We start from the raw sequence: 12419 nt of genomic DNA on the forward strand, positions 1-12419 counted from the left end.
TTAATTTATTAATTAAAAAAGTTTGTGGTTATTGAGTTGTTCTCGCGTTTTCGTAAATCACAGGGGTTCTCGTTTGAACCTCTATATATATATATATATATATATATATATACTAGTTGTGTACCCGCGCAATGCGACGGGAGCCGTGAATTTTAACGATTTTGAAGTTCCACTGGTTTTATTAGAGAAGATTTAACGATCATATAAGTTACACTTGGTCTTTACATATTAATACAATTTGAATAAATAAGAGTTATAGTTCTAATTACAGTCTAATCGATAAAAAAATTGTATAACAGTTTAAAATCCAATATATTTAAAATCCAACATATTTAAATGACTCCACAAATGTGTTCAATTTATAACAAGAGCAAAGAATCAAGAAATCGAGAGTGAGACCGAGAGTTCTAGAGCAATTGAATGGGAGATGAATGAGAAAACTTTTAAAAACTCATGGTGAATATTAATTTTAATCTCACATTGGGGGATGGGGAGAAGACATAGAGGTATGAGAGGGTGAAAACATGAGTGAAATGTGTCAAAAGTATCTTGGGAACATGAAAAGAAAATGTAATAATGTGCATAAAGTAGTAATATTTAATACATTATGAGTTGTATTTAAGACTTTTGTGCATAAATGTATAGTACTTTGTGCATTAAAAATTGTTTTTAAGACTTTTAATAAATTTGCTTTATAAGGTAGTCATACTCAGAGCATCCACAAATGATACCATATTCGTTATCAGTTTTTTCAAACTTTTCTATGCCACCTCTGAAGCCGCCTAAACTGCCCAAAAACATCAACGTACTCTTATTACAATAACAAAAATCGCAATTCATTTCTCGGTCCTGTAGTTTGTAATTTACATCGAGAAATATTATTAGCATAACTATGTATTTATATCAATAAACCAATATATCTCCTTATTTTTTTTAATAAAATTATATATTAAGTACCGAAAAATATAATTAGGCGTACGTGACAAATTTTAAAGATGCAGGTAACGACTTTTTTGTTATATCAACACATGCAACTTGTGTTTGGCATTCTAGACTATAAAAAGGGAGTCCATAAATGCCTACAAGATTCGCCTAACCGATTTTTTGAGTAAAACTTTAACATCAACCGATATTATTAAAGCATGATCTTGCTTTTTTTTTTTTATAGTATGATGCCTACGCGTTTATTAAGTCCGATAAAATATATGAAAAATAATAAGAAAGAAACAAAAAGAATGTGTATTTATCCAAATTTAATTCGGTAATTATGTTTTTGTCTTGTAAAGCCGTCTCGAATATTGTCTAATTTTAATTTACCCTTTGTTTTTTACATAATAAATTAAATTAAAAAAGAAATTCCAAATATATAAAAAATTCCAAATATTATCGCGCCACTTGCAAGATAAGTAAAAGTGAAAACTTTAGTTCAACCCATCCATTTCAGGCACCCCCCACCCCCTCCAACCCTACTCCCCACCCCACCCCACCCCGGCCAGGTTTTGGGTAGGTTGTGTAGCAAAACCCTCAGTGGTGTGGTGAGTGGTGACCACCATCCGTTTCTCCATAAGTTGAGCAATCCTTTTCCACTTTCCCAAAGCAAAGCATAAACACAGCTAAGAACCACCCGCAATTAATCACAATAAATTTGCCTCAAAACCCCAAATCCAAACAGCAAATCTTGACTGGGTTCCCATTTATGATATTAAAGATCACCAAAACCGTTTCTTCCTCTTCTTTTATGGCAAACAGGCTAGCAAAACTTGCAGCATCTTTGCATCTGTTTCTTTCAAGCTTCCATGGCATCCTACTCCATTAACAACTAGATATATAGTATAATATCATTCTTGAGCTTCATATTTATCAAAAAGCTCAGTGTTTTCAAAATGGGTTCTTTGATTCTGCAAATGGGTGTCTGTGTTTGGGTTCTTTTCATGAGTTTGAGTTACGATCTTGTGGATTCAGAAACTGATGTTCTTCAAGGAAGGGTTTTCATTAATGGGAAAAATGCCATTGCGAAGATAGATAGCGACTTTATATGTGCTACTATGGATTGGTGGCCACCTGAAAAATGTGATTATGGTACCTGCAGCTGGGGTCATGCTTCCCTCCTCAATGTGGTATGTTTTCTCCTTTCTTTTTCTGCACTTTTTGTGTTTGTTGTTGCAGGCAATTAGTGTGTGTGATTCATGATATTACAACTGAATCTACAGAGGGTTGTTTATAAATCCTAAATTTTCACCATTGTTGGCCATCAATCATCATTACTCCTTTTTGTAACAACAAATTTTGCAAGAATGAACAATTTTGGGCAAGAAAACAAATGTCCAGAAATAGAATCACCAAATCTCTTGGTATTTTGTAAGATATATGGTGATTTGAAAAGAAAGGAGTGTTTGGATTATTCAAGAACTTCATTTGTCTTTCATGTTTCTGTTTTTATATTCATATTTTCCTAACCAATTAGTTGTTCTTTAGTAAATCCTTCATATCTGCAGTGTTGTGTGTGTTTCAGAGTGTAGAAGTTTCATGTATTGAAGCATTTTTGTTTAATTTTTCTTGTATGCAGGATCTTAACAACAAAGTTTTCCAGAATGCCATCAAAGGTAAGAAGAAAATGTTAAAAAGCTGGGCTAAACTTGGACCATTTCTCCTCCCATATATGTTATAACTTTTGAAGAGTATATAGCGGGGTTTCACATATTCTCACACGGTATCATAGTCAAGGTCTACCACTTTAGGGACTCGACACCCTGGGCAATCTGTACTCTTAGCCCCCTCTCATCCATTGGAGGGGGCCTCTTAGAATCCCATGTTAGCTAGACTTAGACTATTTCTCTTTTATGGTATTCTACGAATCTGGTGTCAACCAAGGCGATATGCTGGAAGACCTGTCATAACTTCTTTCTCTCTCCCTAAGGGCTCTTCTGGGGTTCCACATATTCTCACAAAAAAATAAAAATTGTCATTGTTCTCAATTAGTTATCATACTTTGATTTCAAATGCCAAATGAACTACTTTCTATTTCAAAATTACTTGTTAACTTGGTTATTTTGAACAAAATTTTGCAGCTTTTTCTACATTAAAGATTAGATTAGGAGGGACTTTGCAAGATAAAGTGGTTTACCAAACAGAAAATGCTACCAAACCCTGCATCCAATTCTCCAAAAACACTTCAGTGTTATTTGGATATACTGAGGGCTGCCTTCCTCTATCCAGATGGGATCAATTAAACACCTTCTTCAAAGAAACAGGGTAAACCAGAATAACCCTTGTTTTTTTTTTACCATAAATTCCACATTGAAGTCCCATTGATTCATAATCACTGATTTGTCTTCAGGGCTGAAATCATTTTTGGATTGAATGCACTTGCCGGAAAGACGATACTATCCGATGGTTCAGCAGCTGGACCTTGGGATTCTGCAAATGCCGAATCTTTGATGCGTTACACGGTTAAAAAGAATTACACCATGTATGCTTGGGAGCTTGGTAAGTTCACTCACCCAAACACCGATCATAGGTTACAGATTCAAGATTTAAAGATAAGCATAATCTAACAAAGTTTGGTTTAGTTTCTATTTAGTGTAATGAATAATATTTTTTTCAAAACTTTCTATTTGTTCTGTTTTGTACCCATTTTGATTAATAACCTACTGAACTCGTAACATTCTGTTTACGAAATGTTTTTCTTGGAAGGGGATTAATCCCGACAAATTGTGACCTCAAGAAATTAGCCATGATAAATTCAGTAGCCACAATTGTTGTCTGTACGCCTGAATCAGACCTTGGGCAGATGAGATATTCCACCACATCCCCTTGGACCTCAACCACTACGCCACAACCCTTGTGGTTCCATTTACGAAATGTTCATGAATGGATGAATGGGTGATAGGGAAGTGGACAGTAAGGGGTCGTTACAAAGGCTTACCAGCAATAGTCACCACTCTCATTTACGTTATCAGGTAGCATTCTCGACCATCAAAATGGATTGTTGATAAGTGTCTCTTACCCGGTAAGTGCCAACCAGTGCAAGAGTCTTCCCCCTCATTTACCGGTAAAATTCTCGGTCTTTTGCCATGCCTCTTACCGGGTAAGATTATCAGTTCTTGCCATTCTCACTAGTAAGATAAGTGACACCCGGTAAGCATTTGGTAAACGACCCTTAAACTTGACGCCAACGTTATGTACAAGGTCAACATGTTTCCAGTCAAAATGGGTAAAAAATAGGAAATTATATTAATTTGTTATATTAAATAGAAAATTTTGAATCTTTATTATATCGATAATAGCGAAAATCTTACATAACCAATCAAATATCTTGTAGGGAATGAACTGTGTGGAAATGGAGTTGGAACAAGAGTATCAGCATCTCAGTACGCATTCGACACAACGACCCTACGAAACATCGTTCAAGAAATCTACGAGGGTATCGAGCCTAAGCCACAGATAATTGCACCGGGGGGTTTCTTTGATGCCAACTGGTTCAAGGAGTTTATAGATAAAACACCAGAAATCGTAGACATAGTGACTCACCACATATACAATCTTGGCCCAGGTATTCTTGTAAAATGCTGAGCAAAATTATTCGAACCCCAAAATGCCAAAATTTGAAGCTGACGGTCGTTTTTCATTTCTAACAGGGGTTGATCAACATCTAGTTGAAAAAATACTCGATCCATCGTATCTTGATGGTGAGGCCGATACGTTTAGGCAACTTGAGAATATCCTCAAGACTTCTATAACTTCAGCTTCTGCTTGGGTTGGTGAAGCTGGTGGTGCTTATAACAGTGGCCACAATCTTGTCACCAATGCATTTGTGTTTAGTTTCTGGTAAATAAGCTTTAATCTTTTTCCTATGATTGGACTTTGTGAAAAGACCAAAATACCCTTTACGGAAAATATTGCCATCATTGGTATTATGCAGGTACTTGGATCAGCTAGGAATGTCATCTGTTTATGACACAAAAGTGTACTGCAGACAATCGTTGATAGGAGGAAACTATGGCTTACTCAACACTACAACGTTTGAGCCCAATCCAGATTACTACAGGTTCATAACTAAATTTTGTATTATGCTTTGACTTTTGTGGTCAAAATGGAAAATTAGCCTTTAAAGGTTATAATTTTGACGGGATCCTGCTCTTTCTTACCAGCGCCCTTCTTTGGCATCGGTTGATGGGTAGAAAGGTCCTTTCTACAAACTTTACAGGGACCAAGAAAATACGATCTTATGCACATTGTGCCAAACAATCTGTAAGTTTGCTACAGACTTGACTCACAAGGGTGTGTTTTAGCTGTAATGACACATACACCCATGATTATTGTTACATATGGATTGATGATCTTGTATAGCCAGCAATACTTACGCTCCAAAGAAAGGATAATAAAGTCATTTCCTAGTCTTAACGACACTTCTAATCTCTATTGCAGCAGGGAATAACACTACTACTTCTCAATCTAGACAACGCAACTACAGTGGATGTAAGCTTGTCTCTGAACAGCACTTGGAGGATGCATAAGCTCAAATCTAATGTTCATCATCATCATAAAGCAAAAAACCAACGAAATTCCAAGATCGATGAAACAAGAACACGAGAAGAATACCACTTAACAGCAAAAGGCAGGAATTTGCACAGTCAAGTGATGATGCTTAACGGTAAGGAGTTAACAGTAAATTCATCTGGGGACATACCGCCATTGGAGCCTCTGAGTGTGAATTCTTCAGACCCCATAAGTGTTGCTCCTTATTCTATTGTCTTTGTTCATTTCCCACATCTTATTTTATCTGCTTGCAGCTATTAGATGGTATAACATACATACATGAAATGGAATTGAGAATCAGTTCCATTTCTGGTTATTAGATTCATAAACATATCCAACAACACTTGATATTTTTTATTCTTAAATCATCTTTTTAATGAAATGCATTGTGAATGTTGGTTCTTGCATTCTACTGTGTTTGCTGATACCCAAGTGTCAAAATATGAACTTTTATAACTGAATACCTTCAAACCAAAAAATATACAAGAATTATACATAATCTAGAGTTATAAGATGTTTTTATAGCTATGATTTCATATGAATACAGTTTGGTTAGTGAAAGTTGGTCACCTTCTATTCAAAATTGTTGAAGGTATCCAAAGTTAGTGGTAGTCAATAAAGTCTTGTGCTTTAATCAATCTTCTTGAAAGTTTGAGGCTTACTGCTTGCTAATGCTAACCATACAATGGTACCAGTGAGGTAGAAGAAAATCGATGGTGCAAAGAGTGACATCTGCATAATTTTAGTAATCTGGTTAAAATTATTTTCAATGAAGGATTGGAAATTAGGCAAGGTTTGATTAAACTTACACTCCATGAATGTGTTGAATCAAGAAGATATCCAGTAAGAGCAACACCTACAATTCCAGGAACTGCCCCTACGGTATTGGTAATGCCCTGAATGTACAATTCAAAGTCTCCAGGTCAGATATGTAATTTGACATCTAAAAGTATACTTCTCCGGCCAACATAAATGTGCAGAACGAAAAAGAAAGCACACGACTTTATGTGTAATTATTACACTTTTCTTATGAACTAAAAGACAATTTTATCCTTAATAATAATAGAGAGAGTAATGAATTTATCCATCATAATTAAGGATAGAATAGGAAAATAGACACTTATTTTTAAAGTGGACACTTATTTTGGGACGGAGGGCATTATTTCCAGCAAAACTAGAAGTAATTTAACATACCAAGAGTATGCTTGCGTATTCAGGTGATATGTCTTGATGGGTACAATAAAGTCCTGCAACCAAACAAATGATGATAATTTTAAGTCCTCTCTAGCAGAGACACAAAAACAGCAAGAAAAATACCAGATTTGATTTAATTTAGCACCTGACAATGCAAAGCTTGATAAAGCTAAACCACCAGTAAGGATAGCGACGACTTCCCAAGGGGGCAAGCCCAAATCGACAGACGACAAAATCATACACGCTGCAGGAGACAAAAATGCAATTGTTTGGCATATCTTGCGCACCTACATGAAAAATAATCAATTACAGATGTTGAGATTCAAAAGTTGCTAACAATAATTTAACAACAATCCCAGTTCTTCTCTCATTCATGCGAATCTGTGGGTCGCCTGTGCATTTCGGATCAACGTACCACTGTTGTTTCGACTCCATTTGATATTAAGCTATCTGCAAATTGTGAAGCGAAGCTCGTAACAACAACTGAAGCTAGTGGAGGAAGAACGGAAACCTGTACCGAAGAATGTATACATAAACATTAGAAAGATCTCAACTCAAAGTGCTCAGAATCCCAAACACACCCTTTATTTCAATAATATTGCAACCATTTTCATTTCAGGATGTCCATAAATCGCAATATTTCCATAATTTGTCATAACTTACAAATGTTCGATGAGTCGATCACTCAAAATAAAAGATTAACTTGAGTCTTGATGCAAAAAGTATGCACATATGAGCACACTAATACGAGACTTGAGATCACAGAAATGATATAAAGAAAGCAACAACAATCATCGCAGACTACTTTGGTTGTGTAACAACAATGACCATGTTAGATTATACTAGAAGGGTACTCGCACAATGCAGCGAGATACATCTCGATTTTAGTGTTTCGTTTTTTTTGTCTTAGTTGATGTTTTAATACGGTTTTGAGAAAGTGACAACGTTTTTATTTTTGAATAAAATATAAATATGAAGATATCATAAAAAATAAAAAAGAATATTGATATTAGTATCAGACTAACTATTTAAAATTTCTCCTTTTTTGTGTATTTCTTTATATCATTTTTTTTTATTTTTGGTTTAATAATATATTTTTTTATAAAGATAATAATTAAGTATTTTGTCAATGATCATCCTAAAATATTTTAGTTTTTTTATGTTTAAAAAGAGATGTTTATCCTCTATTTGATTATGTTTATCTGAAGTTAGTTACACGAATTCAAACATGAAGCTCTAATAATTTGTACTTACGACAATTTATTTGTAATCTTGAATTTTAAGTAATATGCATCAATAAACAATACTTCATGTATAAAAAATGGTTTTTAAGATTTATTTATAATATAGTATAGATTAAGAAATCTATAGATGATATTGTAATAAACAAAAAGATGCTGATTTATGGACATACCCATGCAGCTTCTGTTAAATTCAGGTCCAGCTCCTCACTGCATATCATAAAAGTCTGAAGCTTTAAATTACATGAACACCAAAATGCAGAAAGTGAAACGTCTAATTATATATAATTTATCACCTGAAATAAGTAGGAAGCCAAGACAAACAGCAATAATGACCCCAGCTTCCACAAAAATGAGCATATATCATCGCCCATACGGCTTTACTTTGGAAAAAAGACTTCCATGGCACCTGAAGATGAAAAATAGACCAAAATAAGGTTTGTATTTTCCAAATTGAAAAGGTGGAACAAGGAAATTTAGAAAACAGTTATGCTCCATACGTTTAGGGAGCCACCGAACTCCTCCATAGAAGTTTCCCATGATTTTGCCTTGGGATTTGGCTGAGACGCTGTAATTTATGGCAGTTCATGTCAGCTGAAAGAGAAAATGGGCGTAGAGGTATGACACGTAGTTTACAAAGAATTTGATTATTTGTTACAGATCCGAAATACCCACCAACAAAATAAAGAAATTTTGCAGACCCAAAGTAATACCATCAATTATGTGACGGTAATGGGCATAAAGGTAATTTCAACTTGGAAACTTTCTAGCAAATCAAACATTAAAATAATCATGAGATATCCCAAAAAGGAACTTTTACAAGTATTCATTTTTGGATGTGATATATAATCAGTTTCCTACTATGAGAATCAGGAAAACGAACCAAACCAAACCAAACACCAGTATATTCCACCAAGAGGTGAGGTAGGTAGGGGTGGGGGTTAAGATGTGCGCAGCCCTCACCTCTGTTATGAGAATCAGGGTTATTTATAGAAACATGAAAAAAATTGGAAAATGGAAGCTCTTACGCGATAAAGATGCAGAGTTGATCGAAGGTTGGTCTTCTGCAACAAACTGAAAACCCAAAAACCTTCAAATATAAAGTCACACATTAGAAAATCTCCAAGTAGGCAGTTTCCTAATCTACTGCATAGGACTTAAGATTTAAGAGCTTCTCTGTCCATTCATCTAAACTGAAGTGTCAAAAGCTGTTATTGTAACTAATGATGGGAAGAGGGAGTACTAATTTGGGTATATTCACTTACCACACTATTCCAAACAAGCCAAACATGTAGAATACAGATTCCCAGCCAAAAGATTCAATCAGAGGAGGAGCCAAAAGAAGCCTGGAGGTTTGTCGATATGTGTTATGCGTTAAAAAAATCTGATTGCTATGGATACTTATAAAAACGACCACGTACATTAAAATGATGTAACATACCCCAAGACACTTCCAACACTTAGACCACCAAATACAAATGATACTGCCCGTGAGCGCTCTTCCAACGGAATTAACCTACATAAAAGGTTGAAGGAACCACACAATAAGCAAAATGGTTCATAAAGTTGATTGCCGAATCATATAACCTCCTCTTAGATCAGCTTAAGAGCTGCAAAAAATGAACTAAAACTGCTAGTTAGGAGACACAAAAAAGTATTCTGAAGTGGAGATCAAGGTTTATATGTTATTATGTGTAGTAAATATGGCTAATCATCAGTCAACGTGTATTATGTATGCATGCCCATCTGAATCTACATACAAACTTTTGAATAAACCTGTGAAACCTAATGTAAATATCATTTTCCGTTTGTTTATACCATTTTCCATATGTATGCATGCGTATCCTCGGATACCATTTGTTTACCATTTTCCGTTTTGTGGATCCCATATCTGATTTTTGTCACATCAAGAAACGGAACTCACCAACACATCTTCATTACACCATATAAAAGGGACCCAAAATGGATTGAGCCTTAAGCGTTACAAAACCAGTTTTGAGAACAAGATACGTACTTTGAAACATAAAGAATGCAAAGAGTATGCAAAAAAACGTGTCATGTATGAAGAAGTTTATGTAAATATCGATTCATGCAGTCTGTTAAAAGGGCATGCCTCTAAACTCTTTTAATCATATACCTGGCAATCAGATCAGTGGCAGCTGATGGCGATACTCCTTCCCCAATTCCAACCTGGGTGCGGGATACAAAAAAATTTAAATTGGAATAAGGAAAACAAAAAAATTCAAAGAAAAATCAGTAAGTTTTCCTGTTAGTACATGTGCTAATAATACTTGTACTAATCATTTTCTGCACAGCTGAAGGCAAAATCTAGTAAAAACTTTTCCAGCTCTCTTTCCCGTGATACGATGTTATTCTAATCAAAAAAGCAGTACACTTTTAACATATGCATGAAATAGTTTCAGGAAATGGAAGAAAAGCAACATACAAGAATTCTCGTAAAAACAAGTCCAGGCATGAAGCCAGCAACCAAAGGAACGAGTGCTGTGGCAAGTGACCAGGCCAGAACACCAAACTGAAGAATTACCCTGCATCATGAAGCAGTAGTGCAAAATGACGTATTTATCATACGCAGGAAAACACAACAAAATATAAATCGAATGGTACTTGTACACAATTGATCACCATAAAGAACTCCTAAATATTAGGCCTCTTTTGACATCATAACCATAATACACAATAGATATCTAATGAGTGAAATACCAACAAACCATACACAAACACTTCCTTCAAAATACTAACCTCCCACCAAATATTTTTGAAAGCCAACCACCCGGCAACTGACTCATCGCGTACCCCCAAAAGAAAGATGACTGTACTAATCCTGCCACTGATGAGCTCCATCCGAACTGATGTGACATGGGAATAATGGCAATGCTCAAGTTTACCTACAAGATATTAAATTTTTGATCCAAATTACTGAAACTCAGTATCCTAACAATCAATATTACTAAATGGCTATCCAAACAAGGTTACCATATTTTAAATTGAATCAAAATCAACGCTCAACAAGAAATTTCAAATAACGAAAACTGAAATCTAGAAAATGTAACTCTAAATAATTCGTTATCCCAAAATTGGGCCTGGTGATTACTGCTACTAATTTAATTTCTTGACAGTTTCTTTCTGATGTCTACAAGATTTCAAATGATCACTTGGAAGTTTTATCTTGATCTTAAAAGAACAAAAACCCCTGTTTTGTTCTTTCCAGAACTTGGAAAATTGAAATTAAAGAATTACAAACAATCAAAGTTTACCTTATCCATGTTGCAAATAACAAAAGCAAGTGAAGTAGTGCCAATGAGTTTATATCTTTGAGGAACATTCTTCCAAGGGGGCCAGTTCAAGTTTCCAAACCCTAATTTCTCAAACCCATCTCCAGATTTCTCCCCCAATTCATCATCAACTCTTAGCCCAGTAACTATCGGAGATACCCTCTCGTTTTCTGCGATATTTTCTTTCTCCTTGATGCTACAAGAAACCTTTGCAAACCCACTACTATAATGTAGTAAAGACGGTGATGATGATGGTTTTAAGAACCGATTGTTGGAGGGATGGCGAAATTTGTGCTGTGAAAGACAAGATAAACTGGTGTCTGTTCTAAATGTAAACAATTTCGCCATTTTGTAGATGTGAACTGTGAAATTGCACAGGTTATTTGAAGCAATCACAGTGTTATTGTTATGGAAGTAATCGATCTTCAGAAGAAGAGAAAATGAAGAACGCTACTTTAAGAGAGGACCAAAGGGCGCCACGGAGGAGTTGGTTTGCGGCCCCGATTTCATTGGAAGGTAACTTAATTGACAAATGTTTTTGTTAATACGTAAAATTTACAAAACGACCCCTCAACTATTGTGTAATTTAGTATTGCAGTCCTCAATTCTCACTATTGCTGTATTGCATTCAAATCCATTTCCCTCCCCTTAATTTAGGGGTTATTTACTATATAGGTATCGAATCTTACTAGGTAACTAACGGGTGTTTGTTTGGGATTGCTTATAAAAATAACTTATTGACTTATTCTGGTGTGCCACCGGTAATAAGCATTTTTGAGTGTTTAGATAAACAACTTATACCGATGTCAAACCGGTAATAAATAGTTTTTGAGTAAGTTAAACCCTTCTGACTTACAATAAGTTTTTTTTTTTTGTAAGCATAAAAAGAGTTGCAATATATTGTTTCATGGAAAATGAATATGTAGTGTGAAAGAATTTTAGGTTGTGATGGAGTATGTGATTTAAGAAATTAATAAGTGAGAAGTTTAGAGATCATATTTTGTTATGAGCACGCTATTAAATTGTGAAATGGTACGAAATACATTTGGTAGATGTAAAACTAACATTCATGCTTTTGATTGTCTTRTTATAAGAAGAATATAGTCGTGTAATATATTGCATGTGAAAAATAAAAGTATAATGTATAGATAAT

General features: G+C 34.9%; 2 protein-coding genes across 3 annotated transcripts; one reads left to right on the top strand and one right to left on the bottom strand.

Moving 5' to 3' along the window:
- The first annotated feature begins 1613 nt into the window (after nucleotides 1-1613).
- LOC112516687 (heparanase-like protein 3) lies at nucleotides 1614-5924 on the top strand. 2 transcript variants are annotated; one of them, XM_025123882.1, is made up of 9 exons: nucleotides 1614-2117; nucleotides 2567-2603; nucleotides 3069-3252; nucleotides 3338-3486; nucleotides 4322-4552; nucleotides 4638-4827; nucleotides 4922-5047; nucleotides 5151-5250; nucleotides 5431-5924. In XM_025123882.1, exons 1-9 carry the CDS (start codon nucleotides 1884-1886, stop codon nucleotides 5797-5799), a joined length of 1620 nt encoding a protein of 539 aa, XP_024979650.1. In that variant the 5' UTR covers nucleotides 1614-1883; the 3' UTR covers nucleotides 5800-5924. The 2 variants fall into 2 exon arrangements, with proteins under 2 accessions (XP_024979650.1, XP_024979649.1); XM_025123881.1 differs by having other exon boundaries at nucleotides 1616-2117; nucleotides 5428-5924.
- Nucleotides 5925-5978: 54 nt separating this feature from the next.
- Nucleotides 5979-11771, bottom strand: LOC112516688 (probable anion transporter 6, chloroplastic). The gene is made up of 15 exons (XM_025123883.1): nucleotides 11249-11771; nucleotides 10734-10879; nucleotides 10420-10519; nucleotides 10111-10163; nucleotides 9415-9489; nucleotides 9239-9319; nucleotides 9002-9063; nucleotides 8474-8541; nucleotides 8270-8382; nucleotides 8147-8183; nucleotides 7148-7243; nucleotides 6878-7019; nucleotides 6733-6785; nucleotides 6348-6434; nucleotides 5979-6270 (listed from the first exon to the last, which is right to left on the bottom strand). The coding sequence occupies exons 1-15, from the start codon at nucleotides 11612-11614 to the stop codon at nucleotides 6169-6171; spliced, it is 1581 nt and encodes a 526-aa protein (XP_024979651.1). The 5' UTR covers nucleotides 11615-11771; the 3' UTR covers nucleotides 5979-6168.
- Nucleotides 11772-12419: the final 648 nt, after the last annotated feature.

The sequence above is a fragment of the Cynara cardunculus genome (genome assembly GCF_001531365.2).
Source record: "Cynara cardunculus var. scolymus isolate 2C chromosome LG 8, CcrdV1, whole genome shotgun sequence".
Lineage (NCBI taxonomy): Eukaryota > Viridiplantae > Streptophyta > Magnoliopsida > Asterales > Asteraceae > Cynara > Cynara cardunculus.